Genomic DNA, 19,236 nt, shown 5'->3' with positions numbered 1-19,236 from the left:
CAGTGCACCTTGATGTGTATTATCATATAACCCTAGTTTATTATTTAAAGAAGTTGGTCACGATATTAGGTAAAAACATCAAAATTGATCAAATGCTGAGAAAAATAACAATACATTTCTTGTATATGTACACCACAGTTAAATTCAAGACTTTTGTTCTCAAGGTCAACTTCAATAGATTTTCACTAAGGTATTTTTCAGTATGTAACTTCAATAATGCAAATAACATATCTAATGTATTGTACACAGCTGTATCTTTGAACCTTTTTTACAACATTAATTAAAACCATACTACAAACCGATAGATATATACAAGCGTTTCAAACATACTGTTGTTATAAAAAATACCTTAATTTATAATCTTGGTAAACTGTCCATTCCAGTCACCTAAACACAAATTGGAAACATAATATTATCTGTAATTTGAAATTTTAAAAAGTCCAAACATTTCTTGTTACAAATACTATAGACTGGTAGCAGTAAAGTCAATATTGTCAGCAATTGTTTCAACAGAAAGACTTGAGGCCAAAACACTGCATGTGATCAATATGCAAGTCATTACAAGTGCAACTTTGTTGGAATAGTGTTCTTCTGAAAGCATTCTAGAATGTTGACATCACCCAAAAGGTTGGGAAGAGATGCCACAAATACACTATCTGCACTAACCCCATATGCAATATATACCTTCCAATTCACTTGGAATCAAGATCAGTACATAACACATCATATAATTTACATATATTATTTTTATGTGGCATTTTCAAAACTACCAAATATCCAGAAGAAAAAGTGAGATCAAATGTTCTTAAGTAAATCGTTCAGTTACAAAGCTAAAGAAAAATCAGTTATGTACTTTAATAAACTGGATAATTAAAAAATGTTGTCTGTATTGTTTCACTTCTCAGTAAAATACCTAAACATGAACAACATATTTTAACATATCCACCAAGTTCAATAAATGACATCAAAGTAGTAAATATTAATTACCAGTGTATATATATTAGAAAATACATGGGAGAACTTGGTTTGTTTTCCCCAGAGGACAATGTATGCTAGTCAATAACCAGTTCAAACATAGCCTTTCCACGTAACTTTTCTCATTATCAGTTGTCAAGGTAGACTTGACAATATCTTAGAGTTAAAAAGATAACCTACTGAAATAGTTGTATTTTTCAGTGTACTTTTCTTATATAATATTAAGGATCAACTTGCATTTCCATTGATAATCCATATCAAAGTATGTTTATCATTGATTGGTGTCTACTTGAAAACACTGATAACTCAGTGGGACTTTGATAAATCTTTACTCGATAATAGATGAATGATTGTTATCGTAAAAAAATTGGAAGTCAAATCAGTTATCAGTGTTTCTATGTGAATATTTCAAAGGTTTATACAGCATACCAATATTCTGAAAAACATGAGAAAAGTATTAAATACACTTACAGTTGTAATCATAGAGAAGTCAAAGGTTCATGTTTAATTGTGTTATATAATATTTCCTTCATTGTACATCTCATTCTTTCAGGGTTTAACATGTTTCACTGGGTGTGAAATATTATGTAAAAAGGATACATTTTCTGGCAACTGAACAACTGTCTCACACACACACACAGTGTGTGTGCACGTGTGGTTAATGTTACAGAGCAGGCATAATGTCTAAGCCAGAAGTGGAGAATGTGGCTGTAAGTTCCTCAGGATACATGATCTTGTGATCTGTTGGACTACAATGGTATGGAGTATGTAATTTGTTTTGCTGATACACCAGTTTCAGTAAAAGAAATCATAATCTCTTCAAATTCGATAGACAGACTTTGCAGATGTCACGTAAGAGTTCCTTCTTATTCTCACAAAATATTTTGTCACCTGATTTATTTATTTTGTGCAAAATGTCATGATGACAACCTACGATCAAAGACCAATTTTTTGAAAGCCAACACATGAAATGTCAGTACCAAACTGGTCTCTTGTAAAGTAAGTGTATAAATTATTTTGAGTTGGATATATACATTTTTCAGCCTTTCTTTCAAAATAAACACCACAGCTCATAATTCCAATTTTGTCTTTTTTTAAGATTTTAATGAAAATGGCCATTTGTTGGTTATTATTTCAGAAAATAAGATATTTCTGAAGAAGAAACAAAAACAAAATTTTATAATGACTGATCAAACTTATACTTTCAGCTAAACAGAATGCTATGACAAAGTAATTACTGCAGGACAAGCAAGGTTGTGAATGAGTATACATAAAGCTACAGAAAATAAATTTTCAAAATCAACCAGAGATGCAAAAGCACCATTTTTTACCATTTTGACATTTGTCACAGCAAATTAGGGGACAGTATATAATTGTTGTATGCCAAGAGGAACTTACACCCATGTGGATAGCCAAGTCAGTTACAATACAAGGCAAACAGATTCAATGGCAGGGATTCAAGCTTGTAATCCTCTGATTTCAGCACCCTAATCAATAAATCACACATCTGTATGCATACTAATAACACAATTGTGATCTTTATATGAAAAGAAACCCACCCTCTTTTGTGTGGCAATATAATCCCATATCCCTTTTTTACACTTTTACACATCACCCTATGTACTGATCAAACACATACTAAAAGTTAAGAGTACATAACATGTGATAAACAGTTGCCAAACATAAGTTTGTCTGTTACTATTGGGTGTTTGGTGTATTAATCAAACCAATGGTATTTACAGATTCTGAAATGAACAAATCTTATTTGCACAATTATTAATGTTACATTACTCTTTGTCATTGATTTTGACTGACCAATTATAAAAGTGCTATTGTGTGATTTGACCTAGAACTGAATTTCATTAGTCACAATACACCAGATTTTCATCGGAAATTGGTTACTGAAATATCCAGCCACCTTTTGTTTTTAAACAAATCAAATTACTAGCAAGATGGGCAGGTTAACTGCACTGCTGAGTTCTTAAAGTCAGATTATTATTAGAGCCAAGTTAATCATACCCTGAATAATTAACTGCAAAGAGAAATGCACTGTGAAAGCATTTTTTATCCTGCAGAGGAGTAGTTCAGCTTACTGAAAGAACCAAGACTATCTTGTGAGAGGCTTGTCTTTGTTTCACTTTGTTTTCAATGTTCTGGTTTTGTCCATTTTATCTTAACTTCAAGTCATCTTCAAATAAAGTTTGTTTTAACACGCTGAATACTTGATATGTTTCATTTACTTTACTTAATAAAGTAAAATTTATACTGACTATCACTTACTCATCTTCAAACTATTTTCAGCAAATAGTTTTCTGTTTTCATTTTGATCTCAGTGACATACAGACTTAATCTATCACAACAGCAAACTTGAATTCCAAGAGCCCATGAATGAAAGTAAAAGAGAATATGTTATAATACATCAACCACATTTTCCTATATCAATGCTAACAAAACTTGACCTATTGAAACAGTGTGGAGAGCTCAGCCTAGACCTACAAACAGGAAATTAAGACTCACAAAAAATGTATGAAAGAAATTTGGCTGAAAACAAAAATTAACAAAAGTTTGTTTTTTTATTTATTTATATTAAGGATAAATAAAATGAGAAAACAGGGATGAGTCTTGAGGGATGGCAAAGGAAGCCTTGTGTCTCATGATTATGAAATTGACAAGTTATTAAATTCTGCTTTTTCTTCACTTTTCATTAATGATGACTTAAGCAGTATTCTTCATCTTGAACAAGTGATGGATGAAGACAAAGATGAACAGGACATCTGCATAAATTATGAGATTATTAAAATAGAATGAGAAGTTTAAAGAAAGATAAAGCTCCTGGGCCAGATATTTCACTGAAGTTTTAAAGGAGGTTAAGGATCGGATATGTGAGTCACTTACCATAGTTTGTTTTAAGTCCTTGAAAAGCAAACAAGTACCAACAGGTTGTAAATTAGCTAATGTTACTCCTATCTTCACAGAAGGTAATAGAAGCTTAGAAGTTGTACCAGCAATTAGAAGCATATTAGTTTTACACAAGTTGTGGGCAAAGTTTTCGTATGTCTGATAAAATATACTTTGCAAAGTCACTTAACAAAGTTTAGAATTTTATTAAATAGTCAACATGGTTCCACTTAGGGAAAATCTTGTCTTACAAATCTTTTGACATACTTTGAAAATATTACTGCTTATGTAGATGAAGGTAAGGGTATAAATTTGATGTGTAGTGATTTTCAGAAACCATCAGACAAAGTGCCACATAAGAGACTTGTATTGAAACTTATCTCTGTAGGTGCAGAGAATAAGTTAGCTAACTGGATATAAGAGCAACTTGATGGAAGAAAGCAGAGAGTTGTAATAAATGGAGTTCAATCAAACTGGCTTAATGTCACAAGTGGGATACCTCAGGACTCATTCTTAGGACCATTGCTCCTTTTAATTTACATTAATGACACAGATGAACAAATGGTCAACAAATTATGTAAAGGTCTTGGGTGTTTTAACTGTAGCAATTGCAAAATACTGCATGTGAATTATAAGTATAATTTGCATGAGAATTTAGCTATTTTTAACTTTTGTTTTTTACTTAATAGTTAGGCTTAGAGAATGGGACAGCCAAGATGGACAATTGTTGTCGCTAGACATTATGTTGTTTTCTGCTGCCAAATATCATACACGACACATTGACATAAATAATAAGGCAGTTTTGAGATTAATTAATGCATATGTAACTAAAAATATGCTTGCAGTAAAAGTATCAGTGTAATTTTAAAGATTCAGCATCCTTGTTTTATCCAACAAAAGATTCCCATTGTCAAAATAAATAATAATTACTATTTTACAATTAAAATAAGTTATGTAATAAAAATCTTTAACCCTTTAAACATGGACAGATGAAATTATCATCTGCTCAAGAAGATGAAAAATATGGTAACTCATTGTATTCCTCAGAAAAGCTCTTAAGATTTTGTTAAACTTATAAGTACATTGTATGCAAAGAATGATGCTCTTCTAACACTCCTTTCTAATAGAAATGTTATTTATCTTTAGTAATTATCTACACTCAGCTGGTAAAAAAAGTTTGATTGTAAAATGACTTTCATTTTAAGTATATTAATATTTCTTCAGGAGATATGTACAACTTTTCAGTAAAACTTTTGTTCAGCACAAATATTGTACAACTTGAGAATGCATGCAAAGTATGATGTACATTTTTAAAATATTTTAAACTTTTAATTTTTTAAGACGTAACTAACAGATAATTAAATAAAATATAAAAGTGAAACCTAAATACAATTAAAATATTGTATTTTATATAACATATAACATGTTCAGGAACGAAACAACCAAAAGAGCAATCTATAGTCGATCAAGCAGTTAACAATACTAGTCAGTTACGTGTACCCCATGATAATATTTGGTGCCAATTTCAAATTAACTGTTGTTAGGTTACAATGTAAAATGAACTCTTTCTAATGACTATACACATGTGTATGTATCATCCACATGGAAACTATAAAGCCCAAATCTGTTGAAAGGCAGCTGTCAGGAATTGAAAAAAAATATTTGTTTCAACTGCATTCATTCACAGAACTGTGAAATGAGCAAGCCAAAAGATTACATAAGCAACTTATTGTCTAGACATACCTCTACTCAAGTACCACTGTATTACTAAAGACACAGAATCAAAGTAAAGAATTTTCATACCTTGTTGGTTATATGAGAATATATTTGAAGTTTAAGTATGTTTTTCAAAGGTTTCTTTTGAAATAAAGGACTTAAAACTTAGATAACACATTTTTGAATCATAAAATATTATAATGTTAATTTCATTCACATACATTGACAATAAAGGCATTTAATTAAGCTTTAAATGTAACACAGTTACTTGCAAACAAAAGGGTTTAAAAAGATGCCTGTTGCAAAAGGGATGAATTTCAGTGCAGAAAGTTATTCTTACCCTAAACATTCAAATAAGTAATGTTTAACTTTAAAAAGTAAAAGAAGAGAAGATCATTTTACTTGGAAAACAAAGCTTTCCATCCTCATGAAGTTTAAGGAAACAAATGTTTGACTTACCTGAAAGCAGAAGAAAGGTTTTTTAAAGCATATACAAGAAAGTATTCCCATATTTTTATAGCAGAGCAAAAGTTTTTCTTTTCAATTTAAAAGATGTAATAAAAGCATACACAAAAATATTATTCTTTATTCAAAGTTAAATTAAAAGAATATTGCATACCTCCAAAATAAAGGAAAGAATGGCGTTTGTTTCCTCTCAGATCATAGAATGGATGCTGTATGAGAGATGGAATGGTTATCTCTTCTTCCAGGTTATCTATCTGGATGACCAGTTTTCCTGAACCTGGTTCAATTCTTAGAAACACTTCATGCCACTTGTCACGATTTAGCCCTAATTCAGGTATAAATAATGAATAACAAAACCTATACAGCTTGCAATCACTGTATAGAAGAGAACCATTTTACTCCATTAAACTAGAATTAATGTGTAATAAATGGTGCATTAACTGACTAGTTTATTTAAAGCTAAGCTGTTCAAAGCTAAGCTACCAATGGATTAGACTCATCAATAAAACATAGTTTGCAAAGAAATTTCTTCTCCTTTCATTTTTATAAATTTACCTTGGTAACTGTGAAATATTAGTTCAAGTCTGCCAGAAGTTACATTGTGCATTATTTGAACTTTATTAAAATGTTTCTTCATACCATATAGACTTTACATGAGTTCAAATCATGGAATCATAACAAAAGAGCCAGTGTTTTACAGGTTTGTTTGCAGTCCTAATTCACAAATAAGCTGCTTAACATTTTATTATTACTTTCATATCTCACTTCAATACTAAAAACTATAAAGCCACTTCTTAACACATTCACTGCCATGTGCTCCACTGGTGGGTCATAACTGACCTTTAGTTATGGACTGCATTAAATACTGGTGGGTCACAGACAATCATGTTTCAAAGTCAAACTTCTCTTGTAGCATACAAGTTTGGAACACTGTGACTGCTCCTTGGCACTTCTTTAATAGCCCTAGGATAATAATTATTAATACTACTTGTGGCTGTGAACATGTTAAAACAAAATTTCAACACTCTGTTTTTACCTTTTCCAATAAAGTAAGTCTCTTCAGTTCCACCATGACCAAAAATATGGATTATTTTTAGTCTTCCATTCTGCAGCATTACATAAAGATCATAGTTTGGAAACTCTCCACCATGATATACAAGTAGTCCATGAGGCTTATGTGTTCTTAAAAAACAAAACAAAAAACTATTTACTAAAAAGCATTGTAGGTTCAGCATCAAATATATTTCAATGTGAAATTATTCCAATTTTTATAGTTGTAATTTATTTTGTTTGAGATTAGATTGACTATCATGGAACAACTTGTCTAAAAACAAATCCTCTTAGATCTAAGCTTTGCTTCATATGAAAAATCTTCATATCAATTAAAAATAGTGCTTCAAACAATGATGGGAAATACAAACTTTGAGATGTATTACCTTTTGTTTTCTTTTTATTATTCTGAAATATCAGTTAGCACTCGAAGCACACTACTGTGTTTTTTCTGGGAGTTTTTGCACTGTTCATCACTACTACTTATAGATAAATCTTCACCAAATGAACCTCCACACAAAATTTGTCAGATTTGCACTTTGTAGTTTTTACAGACGTCTTTGCATTTTTTACCACTAAATGAACCTTTTCTAAATTTGGTATGGGAGTTCATAAGGTCCATGAGAAAATACATACAAATTTTCAGCTTTGCATTTTGAAGCTGTTATGGGTATCTTTGCATTTTTCACCACAAGATGAACCTTTTCTAAATTTGATATGGAGGTTCATAGAATTCATGAGAAGATACATATAAATTTTCAGCTTTGCATTTTGAAGCTGTTATGGGTATCTTTGCTTTTTTCACCACAAGATGAACCTTTTCTAAATTTGGTATGGAGGTTCATAAAATCCACGAGAAGATACAAACAAATTTTCAGCTTTGCATTTTGAAGCTGTTATGGGTATCTTTGCATTTTTCACCACAAGATGAACCTTTTCTAAATCTGGTATGGAGGTTCATAAAATCCATGGGAAGATACATACAAATTTTTAGTTTTGCATTTTGAAGTATTTATTGGCATTTTTGTATTTTGTACCACTATTTTGCCCATTTTGATAGATCATCACTAAATTTAGCATGAAAGTTTGTTGGTTCCATGAGAAGATAACATTTTTTTTTTAAGTTTCACATTAATTTACCGCTACTTTACTCCCTGTTGATGGATCTACACCAAATCTTGCATGAAGTTTTGCTGGGTCTATGCAGATAAATATGCAAACTTAAGGTTTCATATTTTCTATGTTGCATATTTTATGGGAACATTTTTATATTATTTTACAGTTACACATAAAGGAAGCAGCTTTTCAAGTCCAAAGAAAACACCTTTCATTAATCATGAATCTACATAACTTTCATCCAAAAGACAGGTACTTAAAGTTAGTAAGAATATTTTTAACTGTGGAAAATTTACTTCACCTTATGTCATTAAAAAAAAAAAGCATTAGATAAATTTTGAATACCAAAAAACTTATATTTCTTCAGTTTGGCTTTATTTTATTTATAAACAAATTAATCCATACTTTAAACTTTCTTACTCTGTCAAAAAGTGTTATACAGCACAGCAACATTAAATGATTATATTCATTTGGTAGTTTATTGCAAACGGTTTACATATCACAAAGATAAAATGCTAACATTTTTTTATGTGTGTGTCTGTGAGGAAATTCTTAAAATACTCAGGGATTAATCACATTTATCTACATTTTATCACTGATCAAGATCTAAAAGTGTCCAAAATCACACAAATTTAAGATAATCAGATAAGTAGAAATAACTACCAGTAATATGGTTTGTTTCGAATTTCATGCAAAGCTACATGGGGGCTATCTGTACTAGTTATCCTTAATTTAGCAGTGTAAGACTAGAGGGAAGGCAGCTAGTCATCACCACCCACCACCAACTCTTGGACTATTATTTTACCAACAAAAGTGAGATTGACCATCACATTATAACATCCCACTGCTGAAAGGGCAAGTATGTTTAGTGTGACAGGAATTCAAACCCTCAACCCTCAGATTACAAGTTTAGTGCCTTAACCACCTGGCCATGCTGGACCCAAGTACCAGTAAAGTTAAGTGATTTAATTGATTAATCAGAGTAATCAATTTCCTATAAGCAGCAATTACAATGATTCTGTCTCATAAACTAATCAATTAACTATACTGACAATGTATTTCCAATAGGTACTTACCTTCACTCTCAAGATTAGCTATTCTTGTTGGTGCTGCCATCTATATGCAAACCTTTCTTTATCTATTCCACCAGCTTTTTGCACTCCCACCTTTGCTGGAATTAGTACATTCTAATGCATCTCCATGTTGCATTATCTATTAACCAACAGTAGCACAGTATGTTCACTTGATGCATGTGACTCCCTCTACACTCCTCTACTGAACCTTCATTTTGAAATTTAGCAGGTGTGCACACCAGAAAAGTGGGAAGGATAGGAAGTGTTAGGGGAAGTAAGTACCAGCCAGAAATACATTTTCATTCAAAACAGAAAAATAACTTCTGAGACAGTACTTACCCTCATCTCACAAGATTAACTAAAATCCCACATTGATGAGGAGGAGGAACCAATGCAAGGGAATAACTAACAGAAGCACTTCTAAAAGCATCTAAAGGATATCTCCGACCACAACAGAAGGAGATCTAGAGATCAGAGAAGAGAAACTGCACCACTTCAGAACCAGGTATAATCTTTGCCTTTACAGAAGAGCAGAAATTGCAAAATGTAGTACGAGTGACGTGCTTCGGACTGTATTCAGCAAGTCAACTATATCTGAAACCTCCTCTATCGGGTACAATCACCCATGTAAAGGTATGATGAGTATACCTTCTTCACTTCTAACCCAAGAAATGGGGATTAAAATTTGCCCTAATTCCTGAGTACTATACAAGAATCAACACCCTAGAACAATTCAAGACTGACCCATCTGGCATCAAGAGGATGGATTTAACTCCTGCAAGGGCTTATGGTGATTGGTTCATTCAAATCCAACACTTCAACTCTTGAAACCAATATTCACACAAAGATAGGATAAGGGCTACTAATGAAAGGGAATGAACTCCATGTGCAACAGATTGACTCCAGGTGGTATGGAATATGTAACAGGATGCCACATCCACCAATAAGTTGACAAATCAACTCAAATGTAAGTAAAAATGAAGAGTAAGCCACATCAAACAGTTCAGTAATGGATCAACTCCACAGTAATATAAATAGCATAAGGAGGTCCCCTCACCTTGTAAAGTGGCAGAACAATTCCAGTGATTGTGGAAATTGTAGAATGTGTAAGTAGCATTAGAAGACCATGTCCATCCAGGAAGGTATTGGATTAATTCCTGTAACAGTGTTAAGTGGTATCACGAGGTCACATCTACCAGGATGGGGACAGATCATCTCCTGTGAAGGCCATGCAGCATCTACACCAGCAGAACAACAACATCCAACTGAATGGTTATGGCCAACTTTATAGTAAAACCCATTCAGGAAAGTGTTTCCATGATAAACCATCACAGCAGCTTGGAACATAAAAGTGGCAAGGACTCCCATACTCCACTTGAATAAGGGGGGTAAGAATACATAAGATAGTAAGGAGGAACATCTTCACTGGATACAGTGCAATGGGTGACTATGATACCCTATTTGAATAACAGATGATACCAAATTACTCACTCAAAGTACAGTAGGATAGGTAGATATTTCATGTTTATTGGCACAAAGCTACTAGGCTATGTGTGCCAAACAAGATGTAGTACACTACAATAGTATATGCAAATGAAGGTAAAAATATTTAAAATATGTAAAATTAAGACCTGCCAGGAAGACTGAAGCATTAAGTTCAAACTTGCTGTCAGTCACCTGAAGTTGGCCTTTCCAGTCTTGGGTTCAGGTCAAAATAAATTTAAAATATGTAAAAGAAATCATTCTAAAACAATGTACAGTCCAATAAAAATTTTACGTTAAAAAGACCAATGGCTCTTAAAAATGTAAAAACATGAGTGAGGCAGCCTGTATCACCTATGACATTGGCTAATATCAAGAGCAAACCTACCTTAAAAATATATTTAAAATGGTGTCGTTCTTGGTTGTAACAACAGCATGATAATAAAATATATACAATTGTGACCTGAGTGTCACACAGACCACACATTGGTGCATCAGTATAAGATAAAAGAAAATGGTGAGTTAAAAAACTGTGACCAATGTATAGCCAAGCCAAAACAACTTCCTCCTTTCGATCTTTGCAGAAACAAGATGGCCAAAGAGAAAAAGAAAGCTTGATTTGAAAAATATTATTTCGTCGTTCACTCCAGGTCGATTGCCAACTGGTGTATTGTCATGTTTTGATAAGTGGACCATAATACATATATAGAATAGGGATGGTGGTGATAGAGCCAGAGCAGATGGACTTTGCCACTCTGTCAGCTAGCTCATTCCCAAGAATACCAACATGGCCTGGTATCCAAATAAACTGGACAGAGATAGATGATAGAGAGAGAGAGGGGGGCCAGTTTGTTTTGGATATTGATAATAATAGAATGGTAACTAACATAGAATGATGTCAGGACCAATAGACAGCTTTGTGAATCAGTATAAATCGCATAATTCGTATATTGCATAGTTTCAATATGATTAAGGGCAAGAGAAATGGTATACAATTTGGCAGTGAACACAGAAACTGTAGAGGGAATTCTGTGTGCTACAACCGAACTGTAAAAAACCATGGCAGAGCCCACACAGTCACCTGATATTGAACCATCTGTGCATATGGGAATGGATAGATTGTTTGAAAGATGTTTAGCAAATAAAGAACAATATTTCCAATTGGGAGTACCAGACTTCCTCAGATGATTCAAAGATAGGTCACAGTTGGGGAAGTAATTAGCCATGGTGGAGGAGGCCAATCTGTTGATACTGCTATGCTATTCAAAGATAGATCAAATTTTTCTGATTGTGTCCAGATATGAAGGCAAAAAGGTACAATAGCAGATTTTCTATTATAAAAAAGTGTGGCCCAATGAGGATGGAAAACATAACCCCAAGTAAGATGCTATGGTGAAGAGCACAGTTTGGAAGCATATGTAAGAGACAGTTTCAAATGGCAAATATACAGAGGAGGTTCATAGGACTGCATACAAACTTTGGACTGGAGAAGTACGAAAGGCCCCAGTGCAAAGCCAAAGCCCCTGATGGTGGATAGGATTCAGCATTTTCAATGCTGAGGTTGGGGCAGAACCATAAACCACAGACCCGTAGTCAAGTTTGGATTGGATGAGGGCACAATAAATTTTAAGCATGTAGTATCGATCTGCTCCCCAAGAGGTGGAAAAGAGAACATGGACGATGTTCAGTGCTCTTATACATTTGACATAAAGTTGCTTGATATGGGAAATAATGTTTAATTTACAATCAAATAAAAGACCTAAGAACTTTCTTTCAGGGACGACAGGACTTGGCATCATAAATAAGAAATTCTGGATCTGGAAGAATACCCCGTTGGCAGCAAATATGCACACAAACAAATTTAGAGAAGGAAAGTTGAAAACCATTTGCTGTGGTCCACTTAAGTATATGATTGATTGCAGTTTGTAGCTGCCGCTCAATAAAAACAATGTTTGATGACTGACATGAGATGCGAAAGTCATCAATGAAAAGACCATTTGCAACAGTAGGGGGTGGCTGTTCACTGATGGCATTAATCTTTATAATGAAAAGTGTGACACTCACAACACAGCCCTAAGGGACTCCAAGTTCCTGTGGGAAAAACCGGGAAAGTGTTGAGCCCACACGAAACTGGAATCAGCACTTCATTAAAAATGCTTAAAAAAAGTGGCAAATTGCCACACAATCCACATGAGTGAAGGTCTCACAAGATACCATATCTCCATGTTGTATCAAAAGCTTTCTCTAAATCAGAAATTTAGAAACAAAATGTTGTTCCTTCAAAAAGGCTTCTCTAACTGATGTTTCAAGGCGACTTAAGTGGTCTATCATGAAGCGTTGTCTCCGGAACCCACACTGAGTGGGCGAGAGAAGGTTGTTTGATTCAAGGAGCCGAACAAGACAAGCACTAATCACCCTCTCTAAGGTCTTACTGAAACAACTCGTAAAAGCAATGGGGCAATAATTCAAAGGAATCTTTGGATCCTTCCCAGGTTTAAGAATAGGGAGTACAATAGCTTGGTGCCAAGCATCAGGAAAGACATTCTCCTGCCATATCTGGTTAAAGACAGCCAAAAGAATAGTAAGAGAGGCAAGAGAAAGGTGGCATAGCATCTCATAATGTATTGCCAAACCAATGTAGTGCAAATTTGAGTTCCACCAGTGAAAGAGGGCAACTGTAGTCATGAGGATGGATCAGTCGAAAAGGAAAGAGTGTTTTAGTAACTAAGAAGGAAGGGGATGAATTTGAAGAGCTAGATACATGAGCAAAACATTCACCAAAACTATTGGCAATGCTCTGAGCATCAGCAACTTCATGACCATTAAATATTAAAATAGAAGGAGAGGGAGCAGAAGTATAGCATCCACTCTCCTTCCAGATCTTGACCCATATGACTTTTGAACTGGTGGTTGAAGAAATGCTGGAGGTAAATTTAATCCAAGATTCCTTCTGGCTTTGAAATCTAACTCACAAAGTCTGTGCATGGGCTTGCAGAAGTGCAATAAGGTTTGCAATAAATTTATCCCAAGCACGTTTCTGAACTTTTCATGTTATAGAACAAGCAGACTTCCACCAAGAATGGGTATGCTATGTGAAAGATGTCAAGGTTCTGGGGATGTACTGAGCAGCTGCTTGGTCAATACAGTTAGTTACTACTACTACACAATCATCTATCGATGATTTACATAAGATGGTAGGATCAAGTTCCGAGAGATAAGTGAAAGAGGGCCAGTTGGCCTGGTCCAACTTCCACAGAGACACACGGGTCAGGTGGCACTGATCACCACCTGTCTCTCTTAATATGATAGGAAAATGATCACTACCCCATGGATTGATGTCAACCTCCCAAGAAAAGCAAGTGAAAAGGGAAGGGGAGCAGATAGAAAGATCTATAGCAGTAAATGACTGACTGGGTGCATGAAAATAAGTGTACGAGCCAGTATTCAAGAGAGACCAGTTGTGATTCAGGAGCATATGCTCTATAGCATGACCCCTCACATCAATGCTAGAACTACTCCAGAGGGGATTATGCCCATTAAGATCCCCCAAAATTAAAAAGAGGGTTGGCAGTTGCTCAATGAGGGCATTAAGGTCTGAGGGATGATAATGTTTTTCAGGGGTAAGATAGAGAGAGCAAACAGTGATGGTACAACCCAAGGGGATATGGATAGCTACAACCTCTAAGGGCATATTCAATGAAAAGGATGGGATGAGCACATTTTGATTAACAAGCAGTGTTACTCCCATGTCCTTGTCCTAAATATGACCTGTCATTTCATGATAAGACTATTGTCAAATTGTAACTGCATTAGTAGGTTTTAAAAATGTTTCCTGTAAAGAAAGACCTTGGGATGATAAAAATCAAATCCTTGATGTCATTCACATTTGACTGAAAACCTTGACAGTTCCCTTGGATTTGCATGGCCATTTTTCTTTATTTTGGAGGAAAATGTGGCATGGAGACCTTCTGTTTGCAACGGGCTTTTTTTATTTACTGGATATGGGCCGTTCACTCTCTAGTGATCATGTTCTGAATTGAATAGGCAAGTCGAAGTTTGTAGACATACGTTCCAGTGATTAAGGTCATGAACAAATGGGTTGTTTAATTAGTGAGGTGTCAAGAGAGGAAGACCCCATGGAAACACCTGGGCTTGAACAAGGTAAAGTTGGGCAATGACTAGAAGATGTAGCAGGGACAGAGATAGAAGTAGATACTGATACATTAACTTTGTTAATTTTGGAGGGTACTAGATTAAGATGCACTGTTAAGGATTCTGCAGGAGGCACAGAAAGGTCTGTCTGGACTCCTACTGTTGTAGTGAAATGGATCACAACAGCATAAGTCCGAGATGGAATTGGGAATAGTAATTTCTGAGCCTCTGGATAAGTAATATTATGAACTGTCTTGAGACGTTGTACTTCTTTCTCTTCCACCCATTTAAGGCAAAAAGTAAAATAGAAAGGATATGGACCATTACAGTTAACACAATGCAGTTCTAGTTGTAATTCAAACGCATCATGGTCTTTACCACCACAACGGGAACATGTTAAGAAACCACTGCAAGATGTTTCCGAGTGACCAAATCGTTGACAATGAGAATATCTAACAGGGTTAGGAATATAAGGCTGTACCTTACAATTCAGATATCCTCTATGTTGTCATGCTGGTTCATTTTTTTATTTAAGGGATATCCATAATAAATAAAGAATATTTCAGTGCCCACTGACCCCACCCACCATGGAGTCCTACGAGGGGATGCACTACAGTGTCATATGAGGTCACTGCAATGACACCAGAGTTTTGTGAGCACTATGCCAGAACACCAATGTCCACTACATCTGTTGAGGAACTCCTATGCTGGCACTCAGTTGACCCTGGCATCTTGGTGGGAGGGGGCACCCCAAGACCGCTCGTCTACAGGAATTGAAGGCCAAAGTGGTGTGTTGGAGTTAGACCCCTCAGCCACCAGGATCCTCTCCTCCCCTTCATGGGTCACCAAGCACGACAAACACACAAGTGGATGTTTAGATCCCACAGGAGGCAAACTAAAAGTACAGAACTTTCTCCGGGAGGTCCCCTCACCACGTACAGGAATCCACATTGAAGGGCATAGCAGGGATAAGCAGCTATTCCCTTCTACTTTATCCATGCATTCTATAGGTGGCACGGTCCAGAAAAGACAATTATGAAGAAACTATTGCAAGGTAAATAATAAATTCAATAAGTTGCAGTGAAAGCAAATCTTGAACCACCTCCAACAGATGCTGGGCAAGTCCCAGATCTTTGAGGAGGAGGAAAGGAAATGGGGTGAGAAGAAACAGAAGGTGGGGAAAGAAACATGGGAATGGGTCCCTCTGAAGAAGACAATTTTTTACAAATTTTATATTAGGAGATTCTGTGTGCAACTGAATCATGGCAAACAATGGCAGAGCCCACAGAGTTATCTGATTTCAAGCCATCTGTATAAATGGAAGGATGGTATGAAAGACATTCAGCAAAAAGGTGATACTTCCAATCAGGAGTATCTGTCTTCCTCAGATGACTCAAAGAAAGGTCACATTTGGGAATAGTAATTAGCCACGGTGGGATGAGCTGAACTGTAGATACTGCTATGTTATCCAAAGATAGACCCAATTCATCCAACTGCACTTGGAGACGAAGGCTAAGAAACACAGTGGCAGACCATCTATTATGATAAAGTGCATCCCACTGAGGAAGGAAAACACAACCCCATGTGGGATGCTGTGGTAAAGATTGAAGTTACAAAGCATACATTAATGTATGACAGTTGCAAATGACAAAGGTGTAGAGGGGGTTTATGGGAATCCGAGTACAAACTCTAGACAGGAGAAGTGCAAAAGGCCCCTGTGCAGAGTCGAAGCCCCTGGTAGTGAACAGGATCCAACATTTTCAAGGCTGGAGTCCTGGCAGAGCCATAGACCAAAGACCCATAGTCAAGTTTTGATCGAATAAGAGCACAACAGATTTTTAGCATGGAACATCGATCTACCCCCGAAGAGGTGGAAGAGAGGACACAAAGGATGATCAGTGCCCTTGTACATTTGATGCATAGCTGATTGATGTGTAGAATAAAGGTCAACTTACAGTCAATTATAAGCCCCAAGAACTTTGCTCAGGGACCACAGCTTCACCAATACGAAGTTCAGGATCAGGATTAATACCCTGCTGATGGCAAAAGTGCATGCAAACAGTTTTAGAGAGAGAAAGGTTGAAATCATTTGCTGTAGTCCACATCAGTAAATGATTGAGGGCAGTCTGTAGCTGCCGTTCAATATACCTCATATTTGACGACTGACATGAGACGTAGAAGTCATCGACAAAGAGACTGTTTGCAACTGTAGGGGGTAGTTGTCCAGTGATGCCATTAATCTTTATAATGAAAAGTATGACACTCAAAACACAGCCCTGAGGAACTCCAAGTTCCTGTGGGAAAGAATGAGAAAGTATGAAACCACATAGACCGATCTAGAATTGCAGATTCATTAAAAAATATTTAATTAAGATCATTAAATTGCCATGCAGCCCATATGAATGGAGGTCTCAAGATAACATACCTCCCTGTTGTCATTTGAGAAAGGTTTCCCTGACTGACATTTCAAGTCAAATCGGGTGGTTCATGGTGGAGTGCTGTCTTTGGAACCCACACTGAGTGGGTGAGAAGAGCTTGTTTGATTTGGTTGGTTTGGTGTTTTATGGTGCAAAGCAACTTGGCCATCTGCACTGTTTGATTCGAGGAGCCAAACAAGATGAGCATTGACCATCATCTCTAATATCTTACAGAGACAGCTCATCAAAACAATTGGATGGTAGTTCAGTGGAATCATAAGATCCTTCCCAGGTTTAGAAAGAGGAAGTATAATTGCATGGCACCAAACATCAGAAAAAACATTCTCCTGCCAGATTCAGTTAAAAACATATCAAAAAAATAGAAAGAGAGGCAGAAGAGAGATGATGCACCATCTTGTAACAAATATCATTAGGTCTGACTGATGTACTGCCAGACTGATGAAGAGCAAGTTTAAGTTCCACCAGTGTAAGGGGGTGATTATTGTCATAGAGATGATCAGTCTGAAAAGAAAGAGATAATCATTCTTCCCATGTTTTGATAGCTAAGAAAATGGGGGATGAAGCAGAAGTGCTAGATGCATAAGAAAAGCTTTTGCTGAGAGTACTGGCAATGCTCTGGGTATCAGCAAATTCCTGATCATCAGAGAGCAATATTGAAAAAGGAGCTGAAAAATACTGGCCACTAACCTTTCGAATTTTGTCCCATATGACTTTGGAACTGGTGGTAGAAGAAATATTAGAGGTGTATTTAATCCAAGTTTCCTTCTGGCTTTAACGTCTGACCTGCTGAGCACGTGCACAGGCCTGCTGAAATGCAATATGGTTTAAAAGTGTAGGATATCTACAAAAGGTATCCCAAGCCCATTTTTGAGCTTTTCTTGTCATGCGGTAAGGCAGGATTCCATCAAGGACGAGAATACTGTGGAAAAGGTGTACAGGTTTTAGGAATACAATGAGTAGCTGCCTGGACAATACAGTCAGTTACTTCTGCCATACAATCATCTATCAATGGCTTACACATGATGGCAAGATCAAGTTCTGAAAGAGCAGTGAAAGAAGGCCAGTTAGCCTGGTCCAACTTCCATCGAGGCACATGGGTTGGATGGCATAGACAACAACCAGTTTCTCTCAAAATGACTGGAAAATGATCACAGCCTTGGGAATTACAGTCAACTCTCCACGAAAAGTGAAAAATGAAGGAGAGCAGAGAAAAAGATCTACAGCAGTAAAAGACTGACTAGGTGCATGAAAATAAGTATAAGAACCAGTACTGAAGAGAGACAGGTTGTGGTCCAAGAGCATATGCTCTATAGCACCACCCCAAAGGGGATTATGTCCATTAAAATCCCTAGTTTTAAAAATGGGGATGGTAACTGCTCAATGAGGGCATCAAGGTCTAACTCATTATAGATCTCTTCAGGAGGCAGGTAGAGAGAACAAATAGTGATGGTATGACCCAAGGAAACACAGATGTCTACATCCTCCAAGGGTGTATCAAGTAATGCCACCCCACCATGCACTTGTCCATCACATGAACTGTCATTTCTATACAATTAAAATTGCCAAAGGGTAACAGTATCAGGAGGTTTCAGAAACATTTCCTATAAGGAGAGGCACACATGATAGTAAGAATCAGTCAAATCCTTAAAGTCATCTCAATGTGATTGAAAACCTCAACAGTTCCACTGGATCAGAGTGACCATTGTTATTTATGAGGAGGAGAATGTGGCGGGGAAATCTTCATTTTTTTCTTTATTGGACGAAGATCTATCAACTTCCATGGATCCTGCCCTGGGTCAGGAAGGCAGGTCTCTTTCTGTGGACAAAGATTCCAATGATTGAGGGTATGAATGAATGGTCAATTTACATTT

At 35.9% G+C, this 19,236-nt stretch overlaps 1 protein-coding gene across 10 annotated transcripts in view; it reads right to left on the bottom strand.

The window, feature by feature from the left end:
• The window catches only part of axo (axotactin), a 202,924-nt gene that overhangs the window by 128,982 nt on the left and 54,706 nt on the right, over positions 1-19,236 (bottom strand). For all 10 annotated transcript variants that reach the window (XM_076473773.1, XM_076473775.1, XM_076473778.1 and 7 more), the window contains 2 exons: positions 7,091-7,236; positions 6,209-6,379 (listed from right to left, as the gene is read on the bottom strand). In XM_076473773.1, coding sequence (XP_076329888.1) covers positions 6,209-6,379; positions 7,091-7,236 — 317 coding nt within the window. The remainder of the gene's footprint in view (positions 1-6,208; positions 6,380-7,090; positions 7,237-19,236) is intronic.

This window comes from Tachypleus tridentatus, chromosome 12 (assembly GCF_004210375.1).
Source record: "Tachypleus tridentatus isolate NWPU-2018 chromosome 12, ASM421037v1, whole genome shotgun sequence".
In the NCBI taxonomy this organism is placed as follows: domain Eukaryota; kingdom Metazoa; phylum Arthropoda; class Merostomata; order Xiphosura; family Limulidae; genus Tachypleus; species Tachypleus tridentatus.
The sequence above is the reverse complement of the archived record's forward strand: the minus strand, read 5'-3'. Positions and strand labels throughout refer to the sequence as shown.